This window comes from Ornithodoros turicata, chromosome 5 (assembly GCF_037126465.1).
Source record: "Ornithodoros turicata isolate Travis chromosome 5, ASM3712646v1, whole genome shotgun sequence".
Lineage (NCBI taxonomy): Eukaryota > Metazoa > Arthropoda > Arachnida > Ixodida > Argasidae > Ornithodoros > Ornithodoros turicata.
In genome coordinates, this window is record NC_088205.1 from 44260240 (window position 1) to 44275211 (window position 14972).

At 45.7% G+C, this 14972-nt stretch overlaps 1 protein-coding gene and 1 long non-coding RNA gene across 2 annotated transcripts in view; one reads left to right on the plus strand and one right to left on the minus strand.

The window, feature by feature from the left end:
• Positions 1–306: 306 nt before the first annotated feature.
• Positions 307–14972, minus strand: part of LOC135394418 (GTPase-activating protein skywalker-like) — a 282666-nt gene continuing 268000 nt past the window's right edge. Inside the window, exons 9-11 of the mRNA XM_064625152.1 lie at positions 10854–11012; positions 3067–3272; positions 307–838 (exon numbers count right to left, since the gene is read on the minus strand). Coding sequence (XP_064481222.1) covers positions 703–838; positions 3067–3272; positions 10854–11012 — 501 coding nt within the window. The 3' untranslated portion in view covers positions 307–702. The remainder of the gene's footprint in view (positions 839–3066; positions 3273–10853; positions 11013–14972) is intronic.
• LOC135395616 (uncharacterized) lies at positions 7249–8422 on the plus strand. Its single transcript, XR_010423215.1, has 3 exons — positions 7249–7529; positions 7958–8117; positions 8293–8422. It is a non-coding gene; the product is annotated as an uncharacterized LOC135395616 (long non-coding RNA).

The following is a 14972-nucleotide window of genomic DNA, read 5'->3' on the forward strand; positions in this document are numbered from 1 at the left end:
TCCATCATTAAGGAATTTATCGCGGTCTGAATAATAATTACCACAATCGATTATGCTGCTGCTTATTATCGAACTGCTGTCACAATACGTTGCGCCATCGCAGTTCGTACTCACATTCGAAGCTTGCATGAGCTACACATTTTTTCTATTTCCGCCGATGCACTCTCGTTATAGAGTCCTTGCTTGTGTAACTCAGCATTGATATGTGAGCATATGGTATGCGACACAACAGAAAATAAACAAAGAAGAAAGAACCGGCTCTGAAGGTGCGATGTCGCGTTTAAAAAAAATCAGGAGAGCTTCCTAATTCGAACGTTCTTTATTTACACTTACATGGTTTCGTCAATTAGCCAAATGTCGCGGCATACCTACTGTTTCATCCGAATTCGGGACAGTGACTGTGATGCCCAGTCCAGCTCACTCAACTGTCCTACATAGAGTATGGCCTACGGGTATGCCCTCTTACGCAATTACTTACACAACATCGAAACACCAACCATATAAATAAGCTACGTGTGCACACCGCTGAACTACACCAATTATCGCGACAGTGTGACGGTACGATGCACACTTGGCAGCACTGCTTGCATTGAGAGTGTCTCTCACAAGCGTATTACGGAAATCTCGGAAAGCGTCTTGAACTACATCTTACGTATGCACAAATTGTGGTACATGTATAAGATGTCTGCTCTCCACATAGGATTATTCAAAGCCCAGGACTTCCAGAGCGCCAACGACAAACTCGCCAGACTTGACCAGAGGTGGGTTGTCAAATGTGTCACAATGCTGTGTCCGGCCGTGCTCCAGCGAAGAGTCCACGTAGAGAGCAAAGCCATTTCTGAAAGTGAGCAGAGGAAAGAGGCAGTGTGAGAGAAATTAGAAAAGTTATTAGATAGAGCTCTGGGAAGGTAGCAGAGAAACATCGACCATGTCTCATTTATACTCATGGTGTAGAAAGCGTGTCTCCAATGTTTTCTATAACGACATTGAATGTCAATAGTGCATCTTTGTGTCCAGTAAGTGAAGCACAGCTGTGTTAGTGGCAGGAAGTACAGTTTCCGCGTGGTCGTCCATCTCCACAGCGAAAGTGACACCAGCTCTCCACTTTCCTTTTTTTCCCCTCCAAATAAACATGTAGCCTCCCCCATCCCCTCTGCGCTCGTTGCATACATAACATGGTTGGTAAAGTATTCACTCTCCAGATCGCACCATAGAAAAGAGGCTGAGTGAGGTGAGGGCACAGCTCGCCCCTTGGAGTATCGATTCCGATGTGGCAGCGCTTATACCTGCTTTGACTGCTGAAATTGAATCAGAAGCTGTCAAGGCTCTCTTCACCTTTCTGGACACCACAGGGCTTCGATCCTTATTGTGAAGGGCTCATTATTTCATTCCCCGCATCACCCCCAGCAATGGGGTAGAGTATCGCCCCCGGCGATGAAACTCCCCATTCATCATCCCGTAATACAGTTGTTGTTGTTTGAATCAGAAGCAAGGTCCTACGTGTGCTATGCCACGAGGGCTTGCGATGCTTGAGTCATTGCGATTGGATGTCTTCGGAGGAGTGATGGAGAGGTTGCGAGAAGAATCGCTCGTGGGGAGATCCGTGCTTGCAACTCCAGTAACCGGGTTGCCCATCCCGTTCACACGGCGCCACCTGGTTGCACGCTACTAAAGTTGCATCCTGTGAATAGACCCATAGGTTTCGATTTCCGGTCGCCAACCTTACCACCTAGCATGGTCAGCTGGGCGCTGTGTGACACACTGACAATTTTTCTCCACTCTAACACCGGCATATTACATGCGCTACACGAAAACCAACACAGGAATTTTCCATTAATCCCACTGATAAAATTACATAAAGGCCCTCCTGTTATCCACTTCCCTCTGTAACACTCTGCACCCGAGGAGACACAAACACACAACAAATATGCATATGTGACGTGGTGTCATTCTACATCTACTATTCCACAGGAACTATTCCAGGTACTATTCCAGGCACTATTCAACAGGCTTTTCTTTCCGTGCAGTTACCACCGAACGTCTGATGTAATAGCCCTTCAAGAAAAGCCTTTCAAACTGTAGAAACTCAACGTAAAATTTCTGTCATACAATTTACATATTTATAACCCAGCGCTGAACATGGACTATATAACATCAAGTTTTCAATTGAAAAATATTGATTCTCTATACAGCTCGCGTCATTAAGTTCCGATTGCTGTCCCTCATCAGTTTGTGCTATTTCTGTGAAGCACTTTAATTATATATTGAGAAAGCACCTTTCTTCTTATCACAACTGTCTAATTCTGTATACTCATATGTGTCCTTTCTGTATTTTCTATTGGTTACCTACCTGTTGCCTTAACACGACCCCGGCTTGGTGCGTGGAGGTATAATTCTTTTTTTTTTTAATTCAGTGGCGATTTGGAGGTAAATCCGAGAGAAATGCGTTAGATTCCGGTCCAACTTGACTTCCGGTTGTCCGCCTCCAGGCTATGCTTGACTTCTCGTTCAACACTTTCCATTATTATATGTAAGTCCATTTAATTAACCTTTACTTATCATGAATTACTTTCAATTACCCTTTAATTACCGACGGTAACCGAAGGATACCTGAGGTAATCTTCCCTCCAATTACGTTTATTTGCCTTAAATACTCTCAATTCCCCTTTAAATGACGTTAATTATCTTTAGTCACATTTAATTACCTACGGTAATCTTTAATTTCAGTTCATCTTTCTCTTAACTGCATATATCTTACATTCATTGCCTTTCAACTCAACCCTCTTGCTTTAATTGCTTTTAATAACATCTAATTATTTTCAATTACCATTACCTCTTACTGTTAATTACCTTCGATTACTTCAATTTCCAATCATTTACCTCCATCTACATTTACCCTCTTATATCCCCATTACATATCCACTTATACCTCTGCCTCCGGTAAGGCTTCACCACCTCATACAGGGCGCGCACACACATATACATGCAACTTTTTCTATTTTGACACGCCTAATGCTAACGCATTAAAATAACATGAATTCGTAGATAAATGGTGATGTAACTCACCCTCCTCCCACTTGGATCATCTTCTGATCGGCGCATTGAAAAAGACGAGATGAAGCTGGCACTTCAGCGTGGCTGCGGGCTCCCACCCATGGATAATGGCTGCCTTTTTCTCCATCAAAGGCGAACACAAATGACTCTCCAGTTCCAAAGTAGGAGCGCTCCTTGTGCCTCTCGGCCCACTGTGTAGAACAGTAAACCCCGAGCCTCTGAAAATAATGAAACAAAAAAATACAGGACATAGCGCACTGGTTCTGTGTATGTGGTGCATATTTATTTAAAATGCATGAAGGACAGGTCAGTCAAACGCATGCTAGACTTGCTATTCCGTTTCTTTTTTTTTTCTTCTTTTTTTTTAAAGAAGAGAAATAACGAAAGGAAGAAACAACTCGCTCACCAGAGACTCATTAAGGCCTGTTTCACAGCGTGTTTTTAATGGAGGCCAAACGGACCCATTGGAACCTACGGGGTTCGATTGCCCTCAGCTACTATTTTTGAAACAAACGGGCGAAGAAAGACGTGTGAAAGAGCCCTAACAAGAGCTCTAATTCAGAGATTATTCGTAACTTCTATGTCTCTCAGGTTGAGCTTGACTACTGTTTCAGTGACACTCTCCACTGTGGGAAGTGGCATATAGGGCTGTTTCAGTGCTACAACACTTCAATGCATCATGAATGTCTCCGCGCGACGCGTTCGTCTGCACGCTATCGGTGATTACATACTGTAGAGCGAGGCAACAGAACGCGAAATACTCCTCGTTGAAAGCCTTTTCATGTTTAAAAAATCCTTAAACGCGCACGTGTGTTTAAATATCCGTTCCTGAAGTTTGCTATACAAATGAGCCGAAGCAAGATACTTTTCGAGCGCAGAAAGAGCGACAGGCAACCCACATGAGAGGGCCACGGGCTTTGGAGCGATGGAGCTGATTGGAGTAGGAGCTAGTCTGTTGGCCAGAAAGTCCACTATTCGACCCAGATAAAGCGAGGGTCGCATCATTTTTGCACCCGAAAAGTGCGAACTTCTTTTTTCGGCTCATTTGCATAGCAAAATTCAGCGACGAATATTTCAACACACGTGCGCGTTTAAGAGTTTCTTAAACATGGAATGGCGTTCAACGAGGAATATCCGCGTTCTGTTACCTCGCTTTTGCGCGAAATCCCCTAATTAATTAATTATAGGTAATCAGTGATCTTGTAGTTAGTTCTTCGAGAGAATGTTCCTGGCCATATAACTCAACTGCAAAAACGGCATCCATTTTGCTGTGTTAGTTGTTTACAGAAATTCTGTAACGAATAAAAATAAACACCCTGTATATGTGAAAGGAGACCCCCAAAGGGAGTCACCAAATACCCCATATTTAAATGAGATGACATTTCTTTAACGGACTCTTGAAGCCTCGGTGAAGTCGCGTCGCGTCAATTGTGTTGGAGGGGGAAAGGGGACTCAATCTCGCTACGTGCCTGTTTTCCCCTCTTACATCGGGCTGCTTCTGCTCAGCCGAAGCGCCCCCCGCAGCTCTCGCAAAATGTATGTATGAAAAAAAAAAAAAAGTAGCACTGCAGAAGGATAGACTCCTTTCTATTCGGTCGTGCGTCCTTGGCGTGCTTCGATTGGATGCCAGAATATCAACAGGGCACTTTGCGCTTCCTCGCCTGCGTAGTGCGTACTCTCTCAGCGGATTCGTTTGGACGGTGGATATCGGCAGTTTCCTTTGTTGACAGCGTTCGCGTCTTATTCGTGTATTATGGTGTCTCTGTTCACTTTGTACTACCTCTCGACACAAATATATATATACGAACAGACTGTCATGGTCGTGGTCACACCTGGGCAAAGAAGAAGCTCGGGGGGGAAACGTGCAGAGTTTGTGACGTAAGGGGCGCGGAGAGAAGTGCACGGGGATTGGGTTCTGCGGGGAAAAGAGTTTGGGCTGCATCGGCTTCGAGTTCTACAGCCCGGCTCTTGGTTGTGACTCATTTCTGGTCCTGGGTTCCTGGGTCCGGCTGCTGGTCTGCCCACCAGATTCCTGCATCTGGCTCCAAGCATTGCGTTGTCCGCGCCGAGAGTTACTTCTGCTGGGTCCGCGTGCGAGGTGCTCACAGGCCCAGCGTCTCGACCTATGCTCACAGTAAACTTTCCGCTTACAACCTTGTTTGACTCTGGCTCATGCTAGCTGCAATCCGAACAACCGTGAGGGCTCTGGCGTCCGCGTTCAGTGTAGGCATTGTGAACTGACCCGCTGTCACGTAGGTTGAGTCACAGCCTGCCGCATCACACAGACTATCGGGGTTCAACTATAGTGCTGTCGTGTGTTCTGTAGGGGTGGAACGATATCGATATTCTTATCGATATTTTATGTCTTCGACATTATCGATAATTTTAAAACATCGATATTCACATCGATAGAGATATGGATATTCCATCGACATAGATACGGATATTCACATCGATATAATATCGATAGTACATAGATACCGATATGCATGCTGATAGAAATATCAGTGATTCGGCGACTTTTCCCCGTGGACAGGATATGAAAGGAGCGGGTAAACGAGTTTATTAACCAATCAAGACGGCTTTCTCCCTGTCTCCCTCTTGATTTGGTTTTGCAACACAATACCGACATGTCCTGTAAAGATGTGATGCATGTTAGGGGAAAACTTTGTTAGTTTCTGAAACTTCGTGGATCGTACGGGGCTGCATTTCATCCATAACGACGCATTGGAATGTGCACAATGAGTTGACCGAGCGCGCAACGTACACGGCGGTCGAAACCGATAATTTTGTATTACTCGCGTGACCCCGTATTCGCAAACATCCATTTCTCGAGGAACGAAGAAGGAAGCAGGCAAGCTGGTGCGGATCCGAAGAGGGCGGCATCCTCTATTCCTAAATTCTTGCACTAATTATTACCCAATCTTTGTCACGATAATTGAGGTCCTCGTAACGCACGTTGTTCGTCGCCGTCTTCATAACGTGCCTCAGCGGTAATACGCATAAAAAACAAGGATAACTTTTTTCCCTTGTGCAAGTAATGGCGTGACGGCTTTTCAAAAATCGGTATATCGATATTTCTTTTAAAAATACCGATATATCGATATAATATCGGGATTGTAGTCGATGTCATCAATTATTTTTTATGATGTTGATATTGATCGATATCGAAAGTTTCTATATTTTTCCATCACTAGTGTTCTAGCCCGAGGAACACCTTCGAGCGCCGTCGGATTTGGAGCATAATGACAAGAAAATAGTATTCTCCCAGCTGCATCACATCCTGTTTGACGTGTATATATATATATATATATATATATAAAGAGGGGGGAAAATATATATATCTGTCTGTCTGTCTGTGTGTGTGTGTGCGTGCGTGCGCGCGCGCGCGCGTGCTTTGCAAGTTTGGACTTAGTTGCAGTGTGCGAGCAAGCGCTCCGTAACGGACGCTGTACGCTCAGTGCATGCATGTGTGTCAGGCATTTGATAAGTATGATGCATCAAATAAATTTGTGTTCGTTACAGTCCTTCCAGAGTTGCTTTAGAAACACGGAATGACTGTACTACGTGCATGAAAGCTATTACAGTTAGAAGTCAGTGGTGGCCGAAACCGGCCAAGCCAAGCGGGGAGCTGACACGCTTCTGATTGGAGGGTCGAAGGAGCGATTGTGAGAGCCAATCTGTTCAATTCGGCCTCACCGTTATTGTCATGAGCCAGCAGTGGCGCCGCTACATGCTTATAAGCGCGCGCCACGTGCTGTTGTGCGTTCTTTCATCGTACGACGCTCGTCATCATACGTCGTTAGTCATATGGATGTTGGATCCTTGCTTTAGCTCATTCGGCCTTTCATCACCCAAATTGCTAGGTATATCTCGTCAGTCATTTTATCGTTGTACGTATCAAACCAGAGTGCTAGTAAACTGTCTGTGTGTTATCCAAATGCCGTATTCCTGAACCTTCTTTTGAGTTTGGCAGATAGCCAGGGACATCGGGTCCGTTACCCACGCTTATCAACATTCTTCACCCCTTTCCCTTTGTCTATCTTGCCTCACATGGCGCAGCAGACAGGATACGGCAAGTGATTCTCCAGGGGCGCGTTCCTGGCAACATCTTCTCCGGCTGTATATCGTCGTTTCCAGGGCGATAGCCGTACCACGTGGTGTTATTCGTAGGCGAAGGAGCTGACCGCGGAGCTGACCGCGGTCAGGCTTCGTAGCGTCGCCGCACGCGGGTCACCGTTTTGTGAGAGGGTGATGGCCTACGCAAAGATATTCGCCGTGCGTCGTGAAAATGGCTGCCATCTGCGCGCTGCTCGCTGATGAAGGCATTGATCTTCTTGAGCCAACGCGCTCATTCCGTCCTCACAGAGACGCGTTTACTGATTTATCTGACGACGACTTTGTGGCTCGCTTTCGTCTGTCAAAGTACGAGACAAGAGAGGTGTGTAAAGCGGTTAGAGGAGACCTTCAGCGAGGTAGGTATTTGCAGCTGTTGATTTTACAGGTACGTAGAAGGTGAAACTGTGTGTGGACAATCGAAATATTGTTTTTCCCGTTGTGATTTCACCTCAGTACAGCGAATTCTGGAATTTGTATCAAGTACATAATTCGACACGTAGCTACGTGTACATGTGATAGAATGTATTCTGAAAGAATGTTAGAACGCTTGTCTCGTGGCGCAGACTTATAAAGAAAAAAAAAATCTTAGGTCAGGGAACGACGAGAAGAACAAACACGACCAAATAATGCTCATACACAATTGTGCAGCTTAATATATATTTATTTGTTTTTTTGTTTTGTTTTTTCATTATGCATAAGTGCCTGACCTGCTCTAACACACATGATGCTCAAGACGTCTCTCTTCACTTCCACTGTCTGATTATTGAAATCTTGTGCCACGCAGCAATGGCGACAAACAACCCTCACAGTGGAGCAGAGTGCCCTAATGCGGTGCAATTGATGGCACTGAAGTGGCGATAATTCCACCCAGCCATGCAGGCCCACGGTTTGTGGATGCAAACTACTACTGCCATAAAGGCTATCACGCTATCAATGTGCTGGCAGTGAGTAATATATTCAATTGTGTGCACCAGGCATCTGCGTCATATTTCCTTTTTATTCCATTTGTAGTACCTTCCTGTATCCTTATTGCCTGTTTGTATTTTCATTACCTTGTAGTCTGTTGTTGTCCGTCTTCCTAGCAATTTTTTTCTCTATTAATGTCTGTGATATACGCAGCTTATGTACAGTGAACAGCTGTGACGGCAACATGACATTCCCGCAAGTTTCATCACTATGGCTGTATATACAATGCCGTGCATCGCTTTTGAACGGGTTTGTGATGCTGGGCGTAAGATACTGTACCTAAATGCCAGATATCCTGGAAGCTGCCATGATGCATCAGTGTGGAGCTTATGCCAGCTTCGTCAAGCAGCAGATACAGGCATCTTTGAATCTGGAGAGTGGCTACTTGGTGAGCAGCCACACTACATTATGTACACAAGAACAACGGTGAATGCTGCTAACAGCATGTGTCATTGCTCTTATGCATCGCTTAACAGCGCTAACAGCGCTAAATCGCTTAACAGCGCTAGACCGTCACAAGTGACAGATGAACACAAGCACACAGTGGCAGGGAAATTTCTGGTGTTTTCTCTACAAAACATATGAAGTTTTATTCATGAGTATTCATTAATAGCTTTCTGGTGTACTTTATAACGAGAATTGCACTGCATTCAAACATATTTTGGTTACATGAACATGGGCAGGAAAGCGTAAGTTGCGTTGCTACACAAAGCCCAGTTTGACTAGAGGATAAAATGCACAATGTATCGTAACATAAACAGGCACAATGCAAACAGCAAAACAGCAAAAACCCGTGGAGTTAAGAAAAAGTGTTCAATGCCCAAAATAAAGTTACGTTCTTCTAAAAAACGTTCTGTTAAGAGGGCAGTTAGTGAAATCTCCCACAAAACATCCTAATGGACCCCTTTTCTGTGTGCAGGTGACAGCGGATACCCGTTGGAACTGTGGCTCATTACCCCTGTCAGGACTCCGGTGACACCGGAAGAAAGTGTATACAATGCTGCTCATGGCAAGACGCGTGTGCGCATCGAACAGTGTTTCGGTGTGTTAAAGACGAGGTTCCGATGTCTGCAGCGGTACCGTTCACTACACTTTGCACCAGATCGTTCATGTAATGTCATCACAGCATACCCTTCAGCAAGAAGAAGAAGAAGAAAAAAAAGAGCACCATTGTGAATACCATTCTTTGGCACTTCGAATTAAAAGCGACCAGGGTGCGGAAAAAGAATTTGCGCGCCCTGAAGAAATAAAATAAGCAGAAATTTTATTTTATAATATCAAAGAGCGGTGTCCAAGGCATGTTTCCACAAAATATAAACAAAATTGAAGATGGCCTTTTTGAGAAAAACGGTCCTGAAAACAGATTTTCTTGCACGCATTCGCGATTACTGCGTCACTGTGGACGGACGCCTGAAGGTATGATAACGCGCTATATACTAAACGAAAGAGTAAAAAAAGCCCTTTTATCTCATATAAGTTCCGTCATATTCGAAAATTACGGGACCACATAAGAAATTGGCAAAGTTGCGCTACAAACGTCCTCGGAGGCGTTTTCGCGATTTTTTTTTGAAATGTTTTCGGGATTTGCCACCGAATTTAATTGTCTTAAGCAAATCTTCACCACCCATTATGCCAGTGAAAAAATTGCTTTCAGAAGAAAGGAGCCGTTCGGAGGATCCAGCGCGCCAAATTTGGAAAAGCTGGAACTGCCCAAATCGCGCTCATTTACTTGGAGCCTCGCCGACCGAGAACGAAATATTGCAGAGCCCTGCGACTAGGCTTGTTTTGCTTCTTTTCGGATTAGGAACAACATTAATTTTTTCTTTAAGAAAATAAAAATGTCACCGGCGCCTCTTGGTCGATTATAAATGAAACTACCCAGTGCTGACGAGCCTTTGCTCGCTCCGGGTCTTGATAGACGGTCCATGTCCTCACAGTGTTCTTTTTCAAATTACATTCTAACAAAAGCTACGTGCGAAGGAGCGACAGCGATAGCTGTATCTATAGTCCACGCGCAATAAAGGCGACATGTGGCTCACGGTTCTGTTCGGCATGCACACGTAAACAACTCTCGGTTCTTTTCGGCTTCGTCTCATCGCAGCCATTTTGCGTTCCCTCACTGCTGGGTCATGCTGTCGTCGTACAGCCAATGCGTGTTTGGTTGCCTGTCCGCTGGATGTGCTATACCGTTTGCGTTCTGCCTCGGCGCGCCGTGCCCTGCATTCCCTATCGGCAGACGCCGTACGCACTCTTCGTGGCCGTCCCACAGCGTGTGATACAGTGACGACGACGCTTGCATACCGCACTGCTGCCACCTGTTTTTTTTTTCTTTTCTTTTTGTTCATGTGTTCTCCGTCTTCCTGCTTCACCAACCAATGGCGCGCACAATAAGACGTCAGGAACCACACCCTCCTTCACGAAAACTGAGGTGGTGGTAAGGAGACGAACACAAAACACAAATAGACGGGTTGCCCTGTTTACTTGTGTTTTGTGTTCCAGTCCCTATCCCCCCCCCCCCTCAAGCTCAAGGAAATGGTACCATCAGCATCCTTACACCAGCTTGCCTGCATTTTAATGTTTTGTTCAAGGGATGACGTTTCGCCCGAAACGTCATCCCTTATCATTTTCTCTTCACTTGTACACCAGTCTTTCAATCTTCTGTATGCATTCTAACAACCAAAATGCTTGTAAGCGTCCCAACAAAGGGTACTCACCTCGTCCTGTGTGGTGCGAATTAGGATGAGAGTGGGCTCCCAAATCTCGCAGCGTTGAAAGAAGCTCGTTATGCTGCAGCCGTGTTCATTTGTTGTGAAGATGAGCCGCGGTTCCTGCATCGCTATGCGCGCTGGAAGCCACGTCCACAGGGTACCTAGCTGGTGAAACCGACGTAACAACAGGCTCCATAAACGTACGCAAAATACGTGGCGACAATTGTGCTCAATATCTTTATACGTTTATCAACTGGTCCGTCCAAAAGGGCCGTATGAAATCCAGCGTGTTTATAGTTTGGTCTCACAAATTAATGGATGCATTTTCCAACGGTAAAGTCAACGGTATCAACACGTAGTAGTTACACCTTGAGGCTGGGTTGATGCACAAGATACACCCGCGTTTACAGATGAGACGCTATGAGCTTCACGCTATGAGACCAGCACAGATGCCGTTTTTTCAATGGAGTTATACGGCCAGGCGGACATCCTCTCGAAGAAAGTATGCAACTACAACATTACTAATTACCGAAAAGTCATTACTTAAAGGGACGGTCTCGTACTGCCACGGCGATTCCGAAACCCACCCAAAACTATCTTAACGAGTACAACACATACAGGGCGTTTCTTTTTAGCTGCAACAAATTTTCATAAAAAGGGAAGTTGCCTCATGACGCTTTTACTTTTGTCATTGGATTAGTCGACGGGGCTGCTATTAGGAAACCGTATTTTTTCTCAATCAAGGGACTAATTAACCGATATATTTTAATCAACTTTTTAATTATTGACTTTAGGGAGCACATTGCAATTGCCATATTAAAGCCTGATCTCCACATGATGCGGTCGAATCACTGATGAAGCATAAAAGTAATCACAGCGCGCGCTACGGACCTAAGTATTTTACTTCCGTCGTCTGCTGTGCACAGCAAGTAATCTGCAAAGGAGCGACAGTGACGTCGATATCTCCGTCCTCACTTAACGTCAGCGAAAGACGTCACAGGCAATTCAGGCAAACCCTTTTCGCGGTATGTTTCACGACCTTTATTTTTTGCTTGCAAGTCGCTTTGTGTATCACCGCTATATATCAGCGCTTATTGCACCGGGGAAGGGTGAGAACCGTGCCCAGCAGAATGAGAGGAGTGATACGGCGAGCGACTCCGAACACACGAAGGAAGAAAATAAAGCAAAAAAGAAATACAAAACGAAGATCGTGAAATATACTGCGATAAAGGCTGGTTTAGAGTCCGACGGAGTGGGGCGTAACGACGCGCAGCGTAGCGCCGCGCATCCCGAGCCGCCGCCCCCGGTGAGTTCATAGTTCGACGACACTCGGCGGAGCGCAGCGCGGCTACAACGCACGACTACGTCAGCCGTCGACGGGGGAGTAGAGCAATATTCTACATCTGGCGTTGGCCAGCGAGCTGTGCACGGCGTGGGCTCCGGTGGACTCACATTTCCCAACATGGCGTCGCCCACTGAGCTTTTGATCGAAGTCGTCCGTGCCCATATAATACATGACGGATATACACTATAGAGATAAGGAAAAGAAGGAGAACAGCTAGGAAGACGTGCGACTTTCTTCTTTAGTTCACTGTCCATGTTTGGGGTACCATCCGTATTACAGTAGTGCAAACTATAACATAGGTCGGCATTTTTCGAAATATTCATTCAACATCACATCATGTCCTGCCTGGCCCATAACATCACATCATAACCCATATTACATCCCTGGCCCATGACATCACCATCACAGCCCATCACATCATAACTCATCACTCAACATCACCATCACAGCTCATCACATCATAACCCATCATTCAACATCAACATCACAGCTCATCATCTCATTACCCATCATTCAACATCACAACTGATCACATCATTACCCATCATTCAACATCACAAGCCCATCACATCATTACCCATCATTCGACATCACAGCCCATCACATCATTACTTATCATTTGACATCATAGCCCATAACATCATTACTCATTATTCGACATCATAGCCCATCATATCATAGGTCAGAATTCAACTTCAGAACTCGTTCTGAGTTCAACTTCGTTGTGTATGATGGACTTCGAATCTGAACTGCAGGGACCGGTTATGAGACTGAGGGCCTTGTATACTGCGCATGCTTGCGCTTCGGCGACGACTTGGCTTCTAGGCTTCGGTGACCATGCGTCCCGGCTCCTGGGCAGATGTCATCTTTTGGGTGGCGGCCGTTTACAGTGACGTTCGTAAATTAAACGGGTGTTGTGTTTGTGCTGTCGCAATGGTGGGCGGGGCTTGGCAGGGCGCCCGCCCACTTCCCGGAGCGAGCCTTGGCGGGGCGGGGTGGCGATAGGGTTGTACTGAAAGCGTGAATGCAAATACCAGGTGCGTAGGATGAGGATTGGCGAGTGGCGTGGCAGCTGGTATGCCGCTGTCCTCCTAGTTTGCGGGTTGTTGCGCAACGCGCCGATCGACTGCTGATATTGTTACATTAGATAAGGCATGACAGGTCTTGGCCTTGGCATCCGGTGGCTTTATGGTGTTAAGTTTCTTGGCGCTGCACGGCTAATCATAGAGCTGGCATATTTCAGTTTTCTGCTACGTATGTGGAAGGTGGCGGTTGTGTGGAGAGAGGCGGGAGCGGTGGTGAAACTGCTCGTCGGTGTTCAGTAGTCGGTTACGCTGCATCGGGGAATGACCGGGATCCCATGATGGGAAAGAGGCATGTGCCAACAGAGGGTGCAGGGGAGTATCGTGACTTCGCCCCTGCTTTTCTGCGTGCATTGAGATTTCCTTTTTTTTTTTTTCCCAGTCGAGAGGTTTCGACGTGCTGCTGTTTCAACTGGGACTTTTAAACTGGGCTGTTTGAACTGGGGGTGCATTGGAAATATCTAGCAGTGAAACGGCGGATTTTCAGGCAAATGCATCTTAGTTTTCTCTCTCTCTCTCGATAGAGTGTCGTATCTCTACAATAGAAGCACGTTTGGTCATGGTTCGGGGCCGATTAGTGGATTCTATAGTGCGTATAAATGAATGTTTCGTACGTTACGGCATATACGGAAAATACTCGCACGGCGCGTATTTTGGATTATTGCCATATGCTCCAATTGCCTTTGTGTGTGTGTGTGCGCGCGCGTGTGTGTGTGTATGTCTTGCTGTATTTGCAGATGCACTGGTGTAAGCAGCATGGCGTCTGAGTCTGGTGGGCCGTACTCTGCTTCTTCGCTTTCTGTATACAGTTAGGGAAATTACCGCGTTCGCATTTCAATCTGCACTGCCGGCCTCAGTTGCTCTGTTGGTAACGTGTATACTTGCTGAGCTCATGATCGCGGGTTCAATCCTGGCCGAGAATGGTAGCAATGTGGGAGCGATAAACATTGCTTCCAGCAACGGTATGTTAAAGATTGCTTTGTCACGTCTAAAGTACCCCGAGTGGTCGAAATTATCAGTAGCCCTACCATGCTGTACGTGCAGCATCTCTTCACACAAATGGGCTAACTTACGATGCGCGTAAATTTACCCCCAATTATATTATTATTCAATATGCACTGTGGTACGGTGCAAAAAGCAGACGATGTCTGTGGTGCATGCTTTCTTTGTTGTATACCTTCACACCAAAAACGACGAAACACAATACTTACATTAACAATTTTTAATGCATATTTTGAGGTGCATAGTTGCATGCATACTCCTGCAGAGTTTTTAGTGCATATTTATGAGCACTCCTTTATTGATTATCGATAGGTCGCTGTTCATGTATCACTGAATCTCCCAGCTGGATATGTGAACACGGTAGCATCCTTTTGCAACAGGTAATGGAATAGGTCTTGTCTTGTGGATTTTCGCTGCGCTGTGTGCACTGGTGAACTACCTCAAGGACACAGGTGCTGAAATAATCTTCTAAATCATTCAGTGCTTTCACACGTCAAGCGTCCTGGAACAACTGGTCGCACCAGTGCACATACGTGCCCATTTTTTACTTTATACTTTAGACATCAGTCGTAATGATTATTTTCAGATGTCATAATAAGAACCTCTGAGCACCCGCACAGTCCGCAACGTCCGCCTTCAGATAAAGATGTGGTAGGCGATAGCACGTACGCTTGCCTCCCCTGGCACTTTCCCCTC